This window comes from Mus caroli, chromosome 3 (genome assembly GCF_900094665.2).
Source record: "Mus caroli chromosome 3, CAROLI_EIJ_v1.1, whole genome shotgun sequence".
NCBI lineage: Eukaryota > Metazoa > Chordata > Mammalia > Rodentia > Muridae > Mus > Mus caroli.
Window position 1 is genome coordinate 79,406,181 of NC_034572.1, and position 14,420 is coordinate 79,420,600.

Here is a 14,420-nt window from a genome sequence, read left to right on the forward strand (position 1 = left end):
TGTCTCTCTCTCTCTGTCTCTGTCTCTCTCTCTCTCTCTTCTATCCAAATTTGGCCTGCCTACAAGATATGTAGGGATAAAGACAATAAACATTTTTTTGACTTTACAATCCAGGTGATTTCTGACAGGGCTGCAAAGCTCTACCATGTAACACAAAAGCAGCTATAGATAAGATGTGATCCTGTGGCTGCTTCAGTGAAATATTATCAAACATGTTGGATTGTATTTAGCCTAGAAGCTACAGTGTGCCATCTCCTATGATTCAATGATGATGATTTTGAGAAAAAAAATTTTTTTTACATTGAACAATGTTTATTTGAGCAAAAAAGGGTTTGGGGAACCAGGTATCACCCTGAATCAAAGGAATTTTTGAAAGCTCTACCCAGCAACCTGGAAGGCACATTTATTTAATTTTAATCTTATTTTTATAATTATTTTAATGTATCTTAATTAAAATAGAATTATATCACTTTCCAATATCCCTTTCCTCCCTCAAGCCCCTCCCAGCAATCCTCTCTTGAAACCTTCCCATGTCCCTCTCCCATTCTTGAGTAATAGCTTCTTTTTCTTTGATTATTATAATTACATACATACATGTGTACACAAATATATGTACATTTACATATATGCATTATACGTGTGTATCCTACATGTGTATATCATGTATGTGTTTGTGTATGTATGTATATATGTCCTGCTGAATCTGTTTGTGTAGTTTGTATGCATATGGTTTCAAAGCTGACCATTCTGTATTGGACAAGCAATAAGGGGAAAGCCAATTCTCTTCTTCCAGCAGTTTTTATTGCCTACGGTTCTTAGTCTAGGGGTTGAACCCTGAGAAAATTTCTCCTTTCCATGTTAATATGACCATTGATATTGCCATTGTTTTGGTCTTGTTTATGCAGCCATTTCTAGAAGAAACTATTTCCCAGCAGACTCCTGGCATTACGACCTTACACTGTTACCACCTGCTCTTGTGTGGTGTTCCCTGAGCCAGAGACGCAGGAGCTGTGCTATAGATGTAGCCATTGGCACTGCTCTCCCCCAGGATCTGTTGATTTCTGCACTTTGTCTACTGTAGTTCTTTGTGATGGTCTCCCATTTCAGTAAAAGAGGCTTCATTGCTAAGGGTTAGTAGCAGAAGCCAGCTAGCTTTCCACTACCAGTCATGATTTCTTCAGATATTTTTGAGTGAAAATATGCAAAATTTTCTATGAAAGAAATATCTTTTTGCAGAAGTGTGGGAAGTAGATCTAGGGAATGCCAGGGCCAAGAAGTGGGAGTGGGTGGGTAGGGTAGTGGGGGGGGGTGGATCTAGGGGACTTTTAGGATAGCATTTGAAATGTAAATGAAGAAAATACCTAATTAAAAAATAAATTTAAAAAAATAAAAGAGGATGGGAGCTGTGGGGTGAGGGCTCCTGGAGCTGCTTACAAAGAAAGGCTGGTAGGAGCCTCAACCAGTTTTAAGGCTAAGAGGATGAAGTCAAACCAAGGAATATAGGTCGTTTTCTAGGATCTGTTACAGTGTTGATTATGGGAACAAGAAGACAGTCAGGTTCTCTAAAAGAGCCTATGAAAGAGAGTGTGAGAGCAATAGAGTGAAGGCTTCTAGCCAGGGCTGTGCTGCACTTGGAGGGATCTGATATAGCAGGGGTGTGCTGCACTTGGAGGGGAGTGGATACCATATTTGGGGGACCGAGAGTCTTGTCTGTAACAGAACTTGCAGTTAAATTTCATATCCTAAAAATGAGTTATAGATAAATGGTAGATAATGAGATTTTTTACAAGTTTCATAATCAGTACAAATTCTGTACTTGTTCCAGCCTTACATAATTCCATGAGGGTGTCTCATCGGTCTATACTGTGCTTTTGGATATTCCATTTTAAAACTTTTTTATACTTAGTTATGTATTGTTAATTATTAATATAAAATTTATATTATGAAATTTGCTTAACAATAAACCATATTCCATATATATATAGTAAATACAATCCAATTAAATCCCAGGAGATTCCTAAAAATACTCTTAAATAAGCACAATGATGTTATATGAATTAATTTTAACCCTGTTTGAAAGTTTTAGCCATATGTGTATGTATATATACATGAGATGTAGAAAATAAGATGATTGTAAAATAGTTTTACAGTACTTTGGTTTTGTCTTGTGAGGTTTGTAAAGCATGAGTCCTTTGGCTTACTCTCTATTATCGCTGCAGGTTCCAAGAATCAAAGTCGTAGTCTGTCTCCCCAGCCTCTGCGTTTGCTTCAATAGCAGTTGTAACTTCCTATTTGTTTATATTACTAGTGCCCATTATCTCTTCCTAAATTACAACTTACCTGAATATTGCAATCTAGAACAAAAGACCTAATGGAAATTATAGTCCAAATATAGAAGTGGAAATGTGTTGAAAGCAAGAGTGAACTATAAGCTTTTGGGGTTATTTATGTTAAGCCCTACATGACATGTTAAGTCATTGTTAATAAAAAATAAATAAATGTCTTAATGTGATGATGATTTAGTAAGAACTATTAATTCTCAGATAGTTTTGTAAGTATACTTTTTTTACAAGTGAATTTTGTTAAGTGTTCTTAGAATTACATTGAAGGCTTTTATCAGTAGGCACAGTTCAACAATGCCCTCTTGTATTTAAATTTTTGGTGCATCTGTAACTTAGAATTTTTAAAATCAAGGGTCCCATTAATGATAATATTTATACATAGAATTCTGTGTTATAGGAACTTTATACAAATCCTGAGTTTTAGAAATGACAAGTGAGGTGACTAGGGCCACAGAAATTCAATTATTTAAGAGCATGTGATAGTAAATTAAATATACAAGACTCAAACCCAATTATTCCTTCCACTAGATCAGATTGAAAAAGATTATCTATTGCCTATTTGCATGATTTTTTTGTTTTAATCTATTTGAAATCATAGGTTTTTACAGTACTTATTAGGTTCTTTTACCAATGTTAAAGACCATTTTTTACTTCAACTTTAAAAATTATGGTTTTTATTATACTAAAGAAAACAATGTAAAAAATATATAAAGATCATGCTTTATCTACTAAATAAAAAGAATTAAGTTTGAACCTCAATATGAAACCTTCCACTTAAGTTGAGTTATAAATACATAATACACGTTAGCCAAATATTCAAAAGTTTTGATTTGTGTCCTAGTAAAATAAAATTGTAATTTAATCTGTATGAGAAGATAAACATGGTTTTTCACATCCTATTGTTCATCGGCTTTTTTTTTCTAAAGAGAGCTTTATGTTTTCATATTATAAAATATATCATTTTGTGCAATGGTAAAGAACTAAAATTTCACTTTCCTACCTCTCCACCTCATGTTTTGTTCCCTAACTATAGTGCTACATCTTAATTGTCAAGGTTTCACATTTGAATGAAAGGAAAGTCAGTGTAAACTTATATTCTGAAGCAGCAGGTTGGCTCTTTTTTACCGTCTCATTTCTTTAGATTAGTGCGTTGGCATTTGATGTGCTTGCCCAGGTGGAGGGGAGCAATGGTTTTAGTTCAGTGGGGAGACATGGTGGCTAATGAAGGAGAGTCACACAGCCTGCCTGCACAGGCCGTTCCCATCAGTGGGGATTGTACCTCAGAAGAAAACTAAAGCATATGTGTGGTCACAACCAATCCTTGTCATTATGCCATGAAAGCCTTGAGATTGTGATCAAAGCCATGAGCTTATCCCGAATTGTGACATAACCTCTGTTTGAACCTATCACATTTTTATTTTAGGAGATGATACACTAAAGTCCAACCATGTCACCTGCCTCTAAAACCTATCTGCCTGATTAACTAATAGAAATTAAAATTATTATCGTCAAGCTGGAAGAAAATGTGGCTTGCGAATATATGTGTCTTCTGTCAGTGTGTTGCTTGTCATTTCCCACTGATGTTTTAAAGTATCGCTGAACATGTGGTTTTTATCCAGAGCTGAGGATTCTGTTCAGATGAATATAAAACATATTTCACTTTGTAAGTGTGCATTTAAAGTATCAGAAAGACATAATCTTTGACTCTGTTACTAAATTTCATCTGTCAAAGAAAATAATTTTGAATGGGAATATTTAGTATTATATCACAGCATGATTCTTAGGGAAATGCTGTTTTTAAAGGGATCTCTGCTAGATGCCTGGATACTCTCATTGCCTATAATAATGTATTGCCTCTACAGATATGTGCTTCTTGGGTTTATATTGCTGTCTTGATTAAGTTCATGTTTGTTTAATATTAAGAGGGTATTCAATGAGATTGCACTATGTTTCCCCTCTTAGTAATTTAGTTGTGCTTATATGATTATGTCCTTCATAACATATGTAAAATCTTAATTATAGCTCTTCAGTGTTAATTTTGTAGATAGACGTGTTCTACTTAAGTTTGTGTTATTCAAAATTGTCCCCTTTTTCTGTGTTTTCATGGAAAAGAGATAGCTAAGGTGTTAGGCCTGGGCATTTAGAGTTTTTCACAGTGTACTTTTTCTTTTCTCTTTATTTTTAACTCTAAGCCAGTTGAACGTCTTCTCATTGATCATTAAAAATGAATGACATATGCATGTCTTAGGATACCTTCCTTATCAGGAATGCCCTTGTCTTTCCCCTCTGCTATTTTTTTTTAATTTAAATGATGCTTTTCTTTATTTTTGTTCACGTGTGCGAATGCAGGTGCATAGATACCACAGCAGCCATGTGAGGACCAGAGGATAACTCCCTTCCACATTGTTTGAATAGGGCTTTCTTGGGTTTGCTACTGACTGCCAGACAACCTGGCCCAGAAGCTCTCCGAGATTCTTCTGTCTCCACCCCCTCTCTCTCCAGGAACACTGGGATTAGAACTGTGCCCCACAACATCAGGCTTTAACATGGGAGCTGGGGCTCTAAACTCAGGTCCTCTGTGCAGCAAGCACTTTACCTACTGAGACTTTCCCCTAATCCTCAATACCCTTTCTCTTTCAGTTGTTAGTTTAACAGACTTTTACTCAAGGCCCAATGTGTTGTACACTGTATATGGGCTGGAGTGTGTAACTATGAACAAAACACTCAGGATATACCTTTTCTTAGTGTCTTCGTTTCAGAGGAAAAATGCAAACAGATAATTATAAACAGGCTGCAGCTCTGAGCTGGGAAACCTCTATAGAGTGCTCTTTGACCTCAGCCCTCTGTGAGCACCCAACTTGGAGGCTTCGTTTCCCTTCCTTTGAATTCTGAAAGCTGTCTGTTTCTACCACCAGTTTTGCCTTATAAATGACTCTCTTCTTGTACTCTTCGCAGATCTCTCACTTTGATCTGTGTTTTATATATGGACAGAAAATACTTCTTTCTCTGTTCAAACCTTACACAATTATCTGTAAAGATTAAGAACTAAGTAATTAATTTTGAAATTATATATTGTGTCACCCTTGTTATCTACCCAAGGTTTAAACCAAACAGACCTTACTGACCAGTAATGTGAACCTTGAGAGGTTAAGTCATGAAGCCATAAAGTTCAAGCACAACCTGGGCTGCGTAGTGAATTCCAGAATAGCCTGGACTACAGTGGGAATCCTTGTCTCAAAAAAGTCAGAAAAAGTAAAAACAAAGGAGTTTACTATGTTTTATTCTTTCACTACCAGGTGATATTTGTACTGTATTTCTATTTCTGCCTATACTGAATTCTTCCTACCATTTTGTGTCCCAGAAGTGTACTATCAGTTAATTTATAAATAAATCATTATTAAAATGCACATACAACCATTATGGTCAACTCAAAAGTACAAAAATCATTCCAGTTTGACTCTAACCTTGGTTCACATGAGGGTGGTAGAAAACTCCCCCATAATCACTAACATGTCAGGACCGTTTCTCTAGGGCCTGAATGACAATCCAGGTTTACGGAGTGCCTAGAAAATCAGTCCTTCTGCCTTCCAGCCATTCAGCTCTTTAGTCTTATGGAGGCAGGCATCTTTGCCCCTTATACCATGTATCGTTTAGGAAGTTGTTTGAATGCCAACTCCTTATTGTCTGGTGTTAGCTTCTCAAAACAAAACAAAACAAAACAAAAACAACAAAACATACATTGGGCCACCAGGCAGGCTCAGTGGAAAGGGTATCCCCTCTGAGGGATACTTGCCTGACTAAGAAGTAAAGTCCAAAGCCAAGCAGTGGTGGCACACGCCTTTAATCCCAGCACTTGGGAGGCAGAGGCAGGCAGATTTCTGAGTTCAAGGCCAGCCTGGTCTACAGAGGGAGTTCCAGAACAGGCAGGGCTACACAGAAAACCCTGTCTTGAAAAAAAAAGAAAAGAAAGAAAAGAAAAAAAAAGGAGGAAGGAGGAGGGAGGAGAAGAGGAAGAAGAAGAAAGAAGGAAAGAGAGAGAGAGAGAAGAAAGAAAAAGAAAGTAGTAGTAGTAAAATCCGATCTGTCGTCACTCTGTCCACCAAGTCCAGAGCTTCCTTTTTCTCTTCATACCAAAGCATCCTGCTTACCCTCATATATCCTCCTGTGCTGTCCCACCCTGCCATCCCTTCTCCTTCCCTCCAGGCTAAACAAACCTGACCATATGTTTTAAGAAAGGTGTTTTCATTAATCTTTGGGAAAAATCATATACCCATCTCTAGCTTCTGTTTTTTCTGTCAGTAAGTCTGTTTAGTGGGGGGGGGCAGGGGGGATGTTCCATGGTGTTCATGTGAAGGTGAGAGGACAGCTTTTGGGAGTCAGTTCCACCATTGGTCCATGGGGAGGTCAAACACAGGTCTTTGGGTTTATACAATGAGAACTTTTACTGATCTGCCATCTTGTGCAGTTGTTGTTTTTTAAAGACAGGGTTTTACTATATAGCCTAGACTGACTTTATCCTGTGGTCCAAGATAGCCCTTCCTTCCTGGTGACTTGTCTTTCTTCCTTCATCTTTCTGAATTAGTCATTTATAAGGTGGAGTCACTGGCTTACCTTATAAAGTTGTTATGAAGATGAAATGTGAAAAAGTTTATTGGAAATCTAAGGTCTAATCTAATCTAACATGCCATTAATGGTTAGCTTATACAAAGCTATTATTACTCTTTTCTACATAAAAAAAAATGCACTTGCCCTTCTTTCTTTTGCGATTAGAGATTAGAGTTACAGACATGGCTTAGAGATGGGGTTCTAAAATCTTTTGTGAGAGCTCTCTAATTTAAAGTTAAACTTTTAACAAGGTTCTTCTTTGAAAAATAAATGTTCACTTTAAAAGTCTTTCAAGTCTAATGATCATGCAGTTGTGGGACATTTGAAGGACAAGCTCATTCTATCCTGATTAGTTAATTATCATGATTGTAAACAAAAGACAAGCAATTCAGAGTCAAACAGCATTCCATGTGGACTATGAAAGTGATAATAGCTTAATTCTTGCTGGATCTTTTCTCTCTGCTCTGGCAATTTCATACTGACCTTGTCCAAAATCTGATGACCTCTCTATTTTACTACTGTTTGGAAATTCAGACTTGTGATAGCTGGCCCTAAGGGGGCTTCTGAAAGACTACTGAGGCACTGACCCGTGTCAAGACTGGATTTCAAGTCTGTTACAGGCCTCTGAAAAAGTTACATAAGGGCCCCATGGCTACAAAGGCTGCATTTTTTCCCCTTTTTAAATATTGGTATTACAGTCGTTATATTTAGTTTAATCAGTTTCTTATGCAGGTTGTTTTCTGGGCTGATGATTTTGATATTTTATTAAAGGTAGTTCTTAAAAACTTATGTTTTGATGTGAAATTTAGTGTTTATCTATAGCTAAAATGCAAATAACTATTTTCCTTGTTGATAAAGAGGCCAAAGTAACAACATTTTAACTCTTACTGTAAAAAGATTGTTTTCTGCTACAAATGCTAGATATTTCACTTTTTAAAATCTATCTTGGGCTGTTATTGTTATAGCATACAATCTATGTTTTTATTTGGTGGTCCTCAATTATTACTTGCTTATTTGAATGTAAGACTTTCTGAGGTTTCAAGATGTGTCCTGGAGGAAAGCCTGTGGGTATGTTTATTAAGACGCTGGGTACATTTTCCTCTAAACAGAAAGTTGTTGAACAAAGAGAAAAAATTCCCTACATATTTTTGTTGTTGTGATTCTGTGTAATAGGAAATAATCAGAACGTGTTACATATATCTAGTCTATAACCTATATTTTATGATCTAACATTTCTCTCATTTTTATATAGGAACTGATTCCTGAATTTTATTATCTCCCTGAGATGTTTGTCAACTTCAATAATTATAACCTTGGAGTGATGGATGATGGGACAGTGGTGTCTGATGTTGAACTTCCTCCTTGGGCCAAAACCTCGGAAGAATTCGTTCGCATAAACAGATTGGTAAGATAGTAATCACCTGCTCTGTCATGTGTTGATGTAAAACATTAACCCTTGCCTTTCTGTACAGTGCTGGAGCTGATAGGAAATGCTCAACATTGCATACTACTTCACTAACAGCCATGCACCTCTTAAAATTGCAATAAATTAAAAGTAGAATGATCTGTTTCGTGCAAAATTTAAGTTGCTCTTAATATGACTCTGGAATCACTTGTGTTTTTAAACATGAGTCTCTCTTGACAAGGAAGGATCATTTTGGGTTCAGGCTAGAAGATTAATAACAAAAAACATGTTCAAGTTACATCATGTACATATAGTTTGAAAGACCACTTTATACCATATTTTGAGTATGAAAACTTAAAAACATAGTACTTACTGTGCTTAAAAACACCATGTTATTGTCCTATTATGTAATTTTCTACATTATATGTTTTGTGAGAATGTACAATTTTATTGTTTTTCACTTTGAAGTTTTATAAAAGTTTAGAATGAAGGAGTATTCTCAGTATTTAAGACTGTTGTCTTTGCCATTCTCCCTTTTAATTTCAGGCTATAAAGATGTGCCAGGTGAATACATATATACCCATAAAATAAGTAGATCTTTAAAATTTTCAATATAATTTTAGTTACCTGGTGCTTTTATTAAACACCATACATTAAACAAAAAATACATTTGGGTTTTCCAGATAGCATTCCTTATTTTCATACCAGTAATTATATTTTAACTTTATCTTCCAGAATCTAATCATAACACCTCTATTACTGACATATCACATTTATACACTATAAATACACTACGGGGTAGTGGAGAGATAGACTTCAGAGTTCAAGCAGACTCCCCAATCATGAGTCACTCACATTGTCAGTTATGGGATCCTAGGCAAGTTAGTAATTCCTTACTATAACATTATGTGAGAGACATAAAGCATTTTACTCGTAGCCCAAGCATTTTTAAGATTCTCACTGTCACTTTGACTAATATGACAGGAAAAGATAAAGCTTAGCCGTGAAAGAAGCTGGAGGAAAGTGCCAGTTATTAAGTAAGGCTGCACCTATGGTTGTGTTGTCCTCAGAGGTTATTACAGTACATTTGTACTGCGACTCCTTTTATCTTTGTGTTCTTTTAGGTTAGATTCATTGAGCTATAATTTGCATCCTATAATAATCAACATTTTAAAAAATGTACTTCTTAGTGAGCTTCAGTAAATTAGTACAGTGTCAACGCACTACGCTCCAGCTTCAGAATGTTCCTCTTAGATGCAGAGTGTTCTCGTGGGTCACTCTGTTTTCAGCCTGCATCCCAGTCCTGCCCCAGTCTACCGCGTACTGTATCTCTGTAGGTTTACTTTTATAGAAATTTAAATTAGTGGCATCATACAGAATTTTGTCATCTTGTGTCTGGCATCTATCACTTTGTATGATGTTCTTGAGATCTATCCATGTTGCTGCATATGGCAGTAATTAATTTCTTTGCATTGCTGTTGATTATTATTGGCTATTATGTAGATATGCCACATATTAGTTATTTTAGCAATTAAGGAACATCTGTTTTGTTTTGTTTGAGGAGATTTCTGAGAATGGTGTTATTCCTTGGAATATGTTGCCTATGGGTCCACTTTGTGTTCCTATCAGTGTTCGAAATTTGAGTTTTTCTATGTCCTTCACAAGGCTTGCCAGTGTCACTATTATACACTTAAGATATTCTTGTAGGTACCTGTTGTAATTTACTCTGCTCTTATGACCAACAATGTTTAACTTTTCTCTCACAGGCTTTGTTGATACTCAAATGCTCTTTGATGAACTATGTCTCCTATTTTTAAGTTGGACTCTTATGATTTTATGACCAAATATTTGTAAATGGTCTTTATATAGTCCTTTAATCTAAAGTATGTTTTGAAAATATTTTTTCAACTACTTCCTGAGTTATCTTTTAATTTTATAGTAGTGCCTTTTGAACAGAAATTATTTTAGGTGCCAGAAGGACTGAAGCTCAATGTACCAATAGCATGACAAAAAAAAAAAAAAAGGTTTTAATTATCCCTGTATCTTGAGGATATATTTATAATTAAAAAAAATAATTTTCACAGGCAGTGGTAGCATATACCTTTAGTCCCAGCCTTAGGTAGGCAGAGGCAGGCAGATTGCTGAATTCAAAGATAGCTTGGTCTATAGTGAGTTCTAGGACAGCCAGGAGTTCCAGGACAGCCAGCGCAACACAAAGAGACCCTGTCTTGAAACCCACCTCCCACCCCAAATCATTTTCCAAGTATTTCATTGTAAAACTAGTTTCAAAAATATTATTTAAATGTGTAAGTTTCAGGCCAGGGATATATTTCACTGGTAAAATACTTGATTAGCAAGCATTACACCCTCAGTTGATGCCTATACCCTATCCTCAAACATATATGAAATAAAAATTTAGGCTCAAGGAAACTAGTTTTTAAGTAATAATTTACCATAATTAGTATTACTAACAGTGTGAAAGGGGTTTGTTAATGTCTTTAATTTTAAAGTTCTAAAAGACATATTTGATTAAATAATATTTCATAATTTTTCTAGCATTTTCACATTTAAGAAACATTAACTGTGTTACCAGAAGCAAGGCATTCTCCTGAGAGCAGCACTGCTGTCTGTGCCCTGCCGTTTTCACCTGTGAACATCCAGGTCTACTCTGGAGATGGTTCATTTTGGTTTGGTTTGGTTAGGTTTGAGACAGGGTCTTTTCTATCCATGACTTGGCTCTATGTAGCCAAGGAAGACCTTGAACTTCTGTTCCTCCTGTCTCTATTTTCTAAATACTAAGATTATAAGCATACACCACAGGATTGTTTTATAAGTACAGGGGGTGGAACATGTATCTTCAGGCATGTTAGACACTCTACCAACTGAGATACATCTATGCCCATGGAAAAGATTTTCTAAAGTCACGAAGAAAAATAAAATTGTTCATTTCTAACTTAGCAAATCATATTTCATTGGGATTTTAATTTTGTTTGCACATGCTTTAAACTTCAAAGTGAAGATAAAATAATATACAAAATAATGTTTCATTCTATTAGCTATGCATTTGCTATAACTCAATAAGTTTACTTAACAATTTTCCCAACAATTTCTACTCTCATGGATTTGATACAAATCTTTACATTTAGTGTTCTAAATTAGGTTATATTCCCAAACAAAGCCAAATAAAAATTCATTGCAAATCAAATACAAGCTAAGTATATAGATGAATATCTATCACAATAATTCATAATTGCAAAAATATTTGGTTTTATTCACGTGTCTTTATGAATGAAATTTAATAATCTGTGTGTATCTGTGGGTAACAAAGCTTTCTGCAGCGCAGTGCATGTTGGTGCACTTTATAATTTCTTTTAACTTTCTATCAATGGCTGAATTGCTAGTTGTATTTTATATAGCTGTTGCCATGTTATCACATAAGGTTTATCCTGTCCTCTTTTGGTTTACCTCTCTGCAAATCCACAGATTTTATGCAATGATTTTAGCTCATGAAATGCATACTACTTTGATCTGTGACCTTTTTGTGGTGCTAATCGGGTTCCTGATATCATTATACCTTACTCATTAATCATATTTCCTGCAGCCCGTCAGGCAGCCAGACAGCACAAGTCCCTGTTTCCAGCCCTCTGTTGGCAGGTTTCTGCTTTTCCAGATTATTACAGACGATACTTTGGCTTCTCATAGCTAGCGCCACATCAAGCTGTGTATTACAATTAAAGTCAGATGGTCCTCAGGTTGCGCAGGGATATAGTGTTGCAGCTGTCTCTCTTCTGGAACAAGCCAACGTTAAGAACAGATGATCTATAGGGCAGTGGATAATAAAAGATTGTACAGCACTGGGTTGGTAGCTGAGGATCACAGAATTAATTAACTGACATTCTTAATTTAAGATACCCCGTAATTCTTTTTTAAGTATTTGGTTGCTCAAATAGTAACTCGGGGGATTGATATTTGCAGTATCGTACAATTTTGTTGGTAGGCCCATAAGATTACATATTCTACTTGGATTGCTTGACAGTAACTGTTATCTTAGCCAACATTTTCCCTCAGTGCTTTATGTAGGTGTTGGAGATCTAAATGTGGACTGGCTAAGTGATGCCCTCAGTACAGAAGACAATGTTTTCCATATTTTAAGAGGAAAAGCCACCTAAGTTTAATCTTTTAGACAAATTATATTCTCTTTGTACTAAACATATGGAATCCAGGTAAAAATCATAACAATTTCAGCTACATTCCTGAGATTAATCTATCTTACCTATACTGGGAAGAATAATTATTCCAAATACTGCATAGAAATATAAATGCAAAACAGACATATACTTTCAAATAATAAAAAATATATGCGTTTGGAATGCTCACCGTTTATCAAAGGGGACCAATATTACATTCCCTCTCATTTTGTCAAGTCTTAACTTGAATAAGAAACAAAACCATGCATACTAAGAGCACTAATGACAAGACCGCTCCTCAAAATTTTCTTCATGGATTGTTTTTGTTTAGCTTCTGGATTTTCACTATGTTTGCACTGTGGAATCAGTAATCAATGCATTTATCATGTATTTGTTTGATAATCTATCTGTGGACCAGCATTATTGGATTGCACCAGTAAGCCAAAGGTATCCCAGTTTCTTTGGGGGTTACTTCCTCTTTGATAGCTTAGCGTGCTTGGTGCTTCCCTTGTAGCAGGAATTGACACACGCCACATGGTGCTGATGCAGTGTCTTGGTACCAGTCAGAATCACATTTGTGTATCTTCTGTAGCTTTTATTTTCTCTATCACTTCCTTATAGTCACATGGCAATCAGTTGTTCGAGAAGTTAAAGAAAATAAATATTGTACTACTTCTCCAGTATCATCCAAGGGTGTATAAGAAAATTAGAAGGGTTATTTTTTTATAGCTCTTTGACAGAAAATAGAAATTACAGATTTTGTTTCTCCAGTATGCTTGTAGAGTTTTCTTTCCCCATCTTTTGCTATAACTTAAATCCATTTACTTAAACCAGAAGAGACCTTATTTCTCTATGAAAATTAGATCAGTCTTTGAGAACTTCTCCCTTTGAAAAGGAAATGTACCATTTTCAAGCATGCCTCAAGTGTTGAAAGTAAGGATCACATGCCTTTAGTGAAAACTACAAGGAAATCGCATTTTAAAAACCTGCCTCTTGTGAACAGTATTTTTTTTTCTATTTTTTACAATTGAAATGCCAAGGGCTTACATGTTTTTTTCCATATTGTTCCTTTTATAGTTAGCTTTTCATTTACCACATTAATATTTCCATGGACAACATTATAAACAGCCATGGTAGTTGTAGTTTGTAATAGTGATTTTCAGCTACATATCCTTCATCTTAGCAAACAGGAGCACATATATATGACATTGAAAAAAATAATTTAAATTACTATATTTTGTTTTGGGTCTTGTTATATAATTGTTGTGGAAAGATCAGTTTTTAAAATGACAATACAAAAATAAGCAAAAGAGATGTATCACATGGTAGATTGGCATTGTTATATAATTGACTATAAAATATTTAGTTTACCAAAGTTGGACTCTAGAGCTGGTAAGTGGCTCATCAGACAAAAGTAGTTGCTATGCAAGCCTGACAATCTGATGAGGTCTGGGACACTGGAACCTGTGCTGAGAGAAAGGCTTTTGGAGGGGAGAATGGTTACTGGTGTTGAGGTACTAGCTCTGTTTCTTGTGTGTGCCTGGGAGAAGGGGAAGAAGAGAGGAGAGAGCACAACAAAAGAACTTAGTCACAATCCTCCTGTCTCTGACTCCTGTAGTGCTAGCATTATGGGCTCACAACATCATGACTGGTCTGCTTCTATCGTGGCAGGCAGACCAGGACAGACTGATCCTGAAGAGCTGTGGGTCCAGTGCCTCATATTCTTGGGGCCAAGAGCACATCTCAGAGAGAGCTGACCAACTAGATACCCATTTATTTTTAAAAGTAAAAGTCCCGGGGCCTAGCAAACACATAAGTGGATTCTCACAGTCAGCTATTGGATGGATCACAGGGCCTCCAATGGAGGAGCTAGAGAAAGTA

General features: G+C 35.9%; 1 protein-coding gene across 3 annotated transcripts in view; it reads left to right on the forward strand.

Annotated features, from left to right (window-relative positions):
* The window catches only part of Lrba (LPS responsive beige-like anchor protein), a 591,176-nt gene that overhangs the window by 421,682 nt on the left and 155,074 nt on the right, over nucleotides 1-14,420 (forward strand). For all 3 annotated transcript variants that reach the window (XM_029475138.1, XM_021158804.2, XM_021158805.2), the window contains exon 47: nucleotides 8,200-8,352. In XM_029475138.1, coding sequence (XP_029330998.1) covers nucleotides 8,200-8,352 — 153 coding nt within the window. The remainder of the gene's footprint in view (nucleotides 1-8,199; nucleotides 8,353-14,420) is intronic.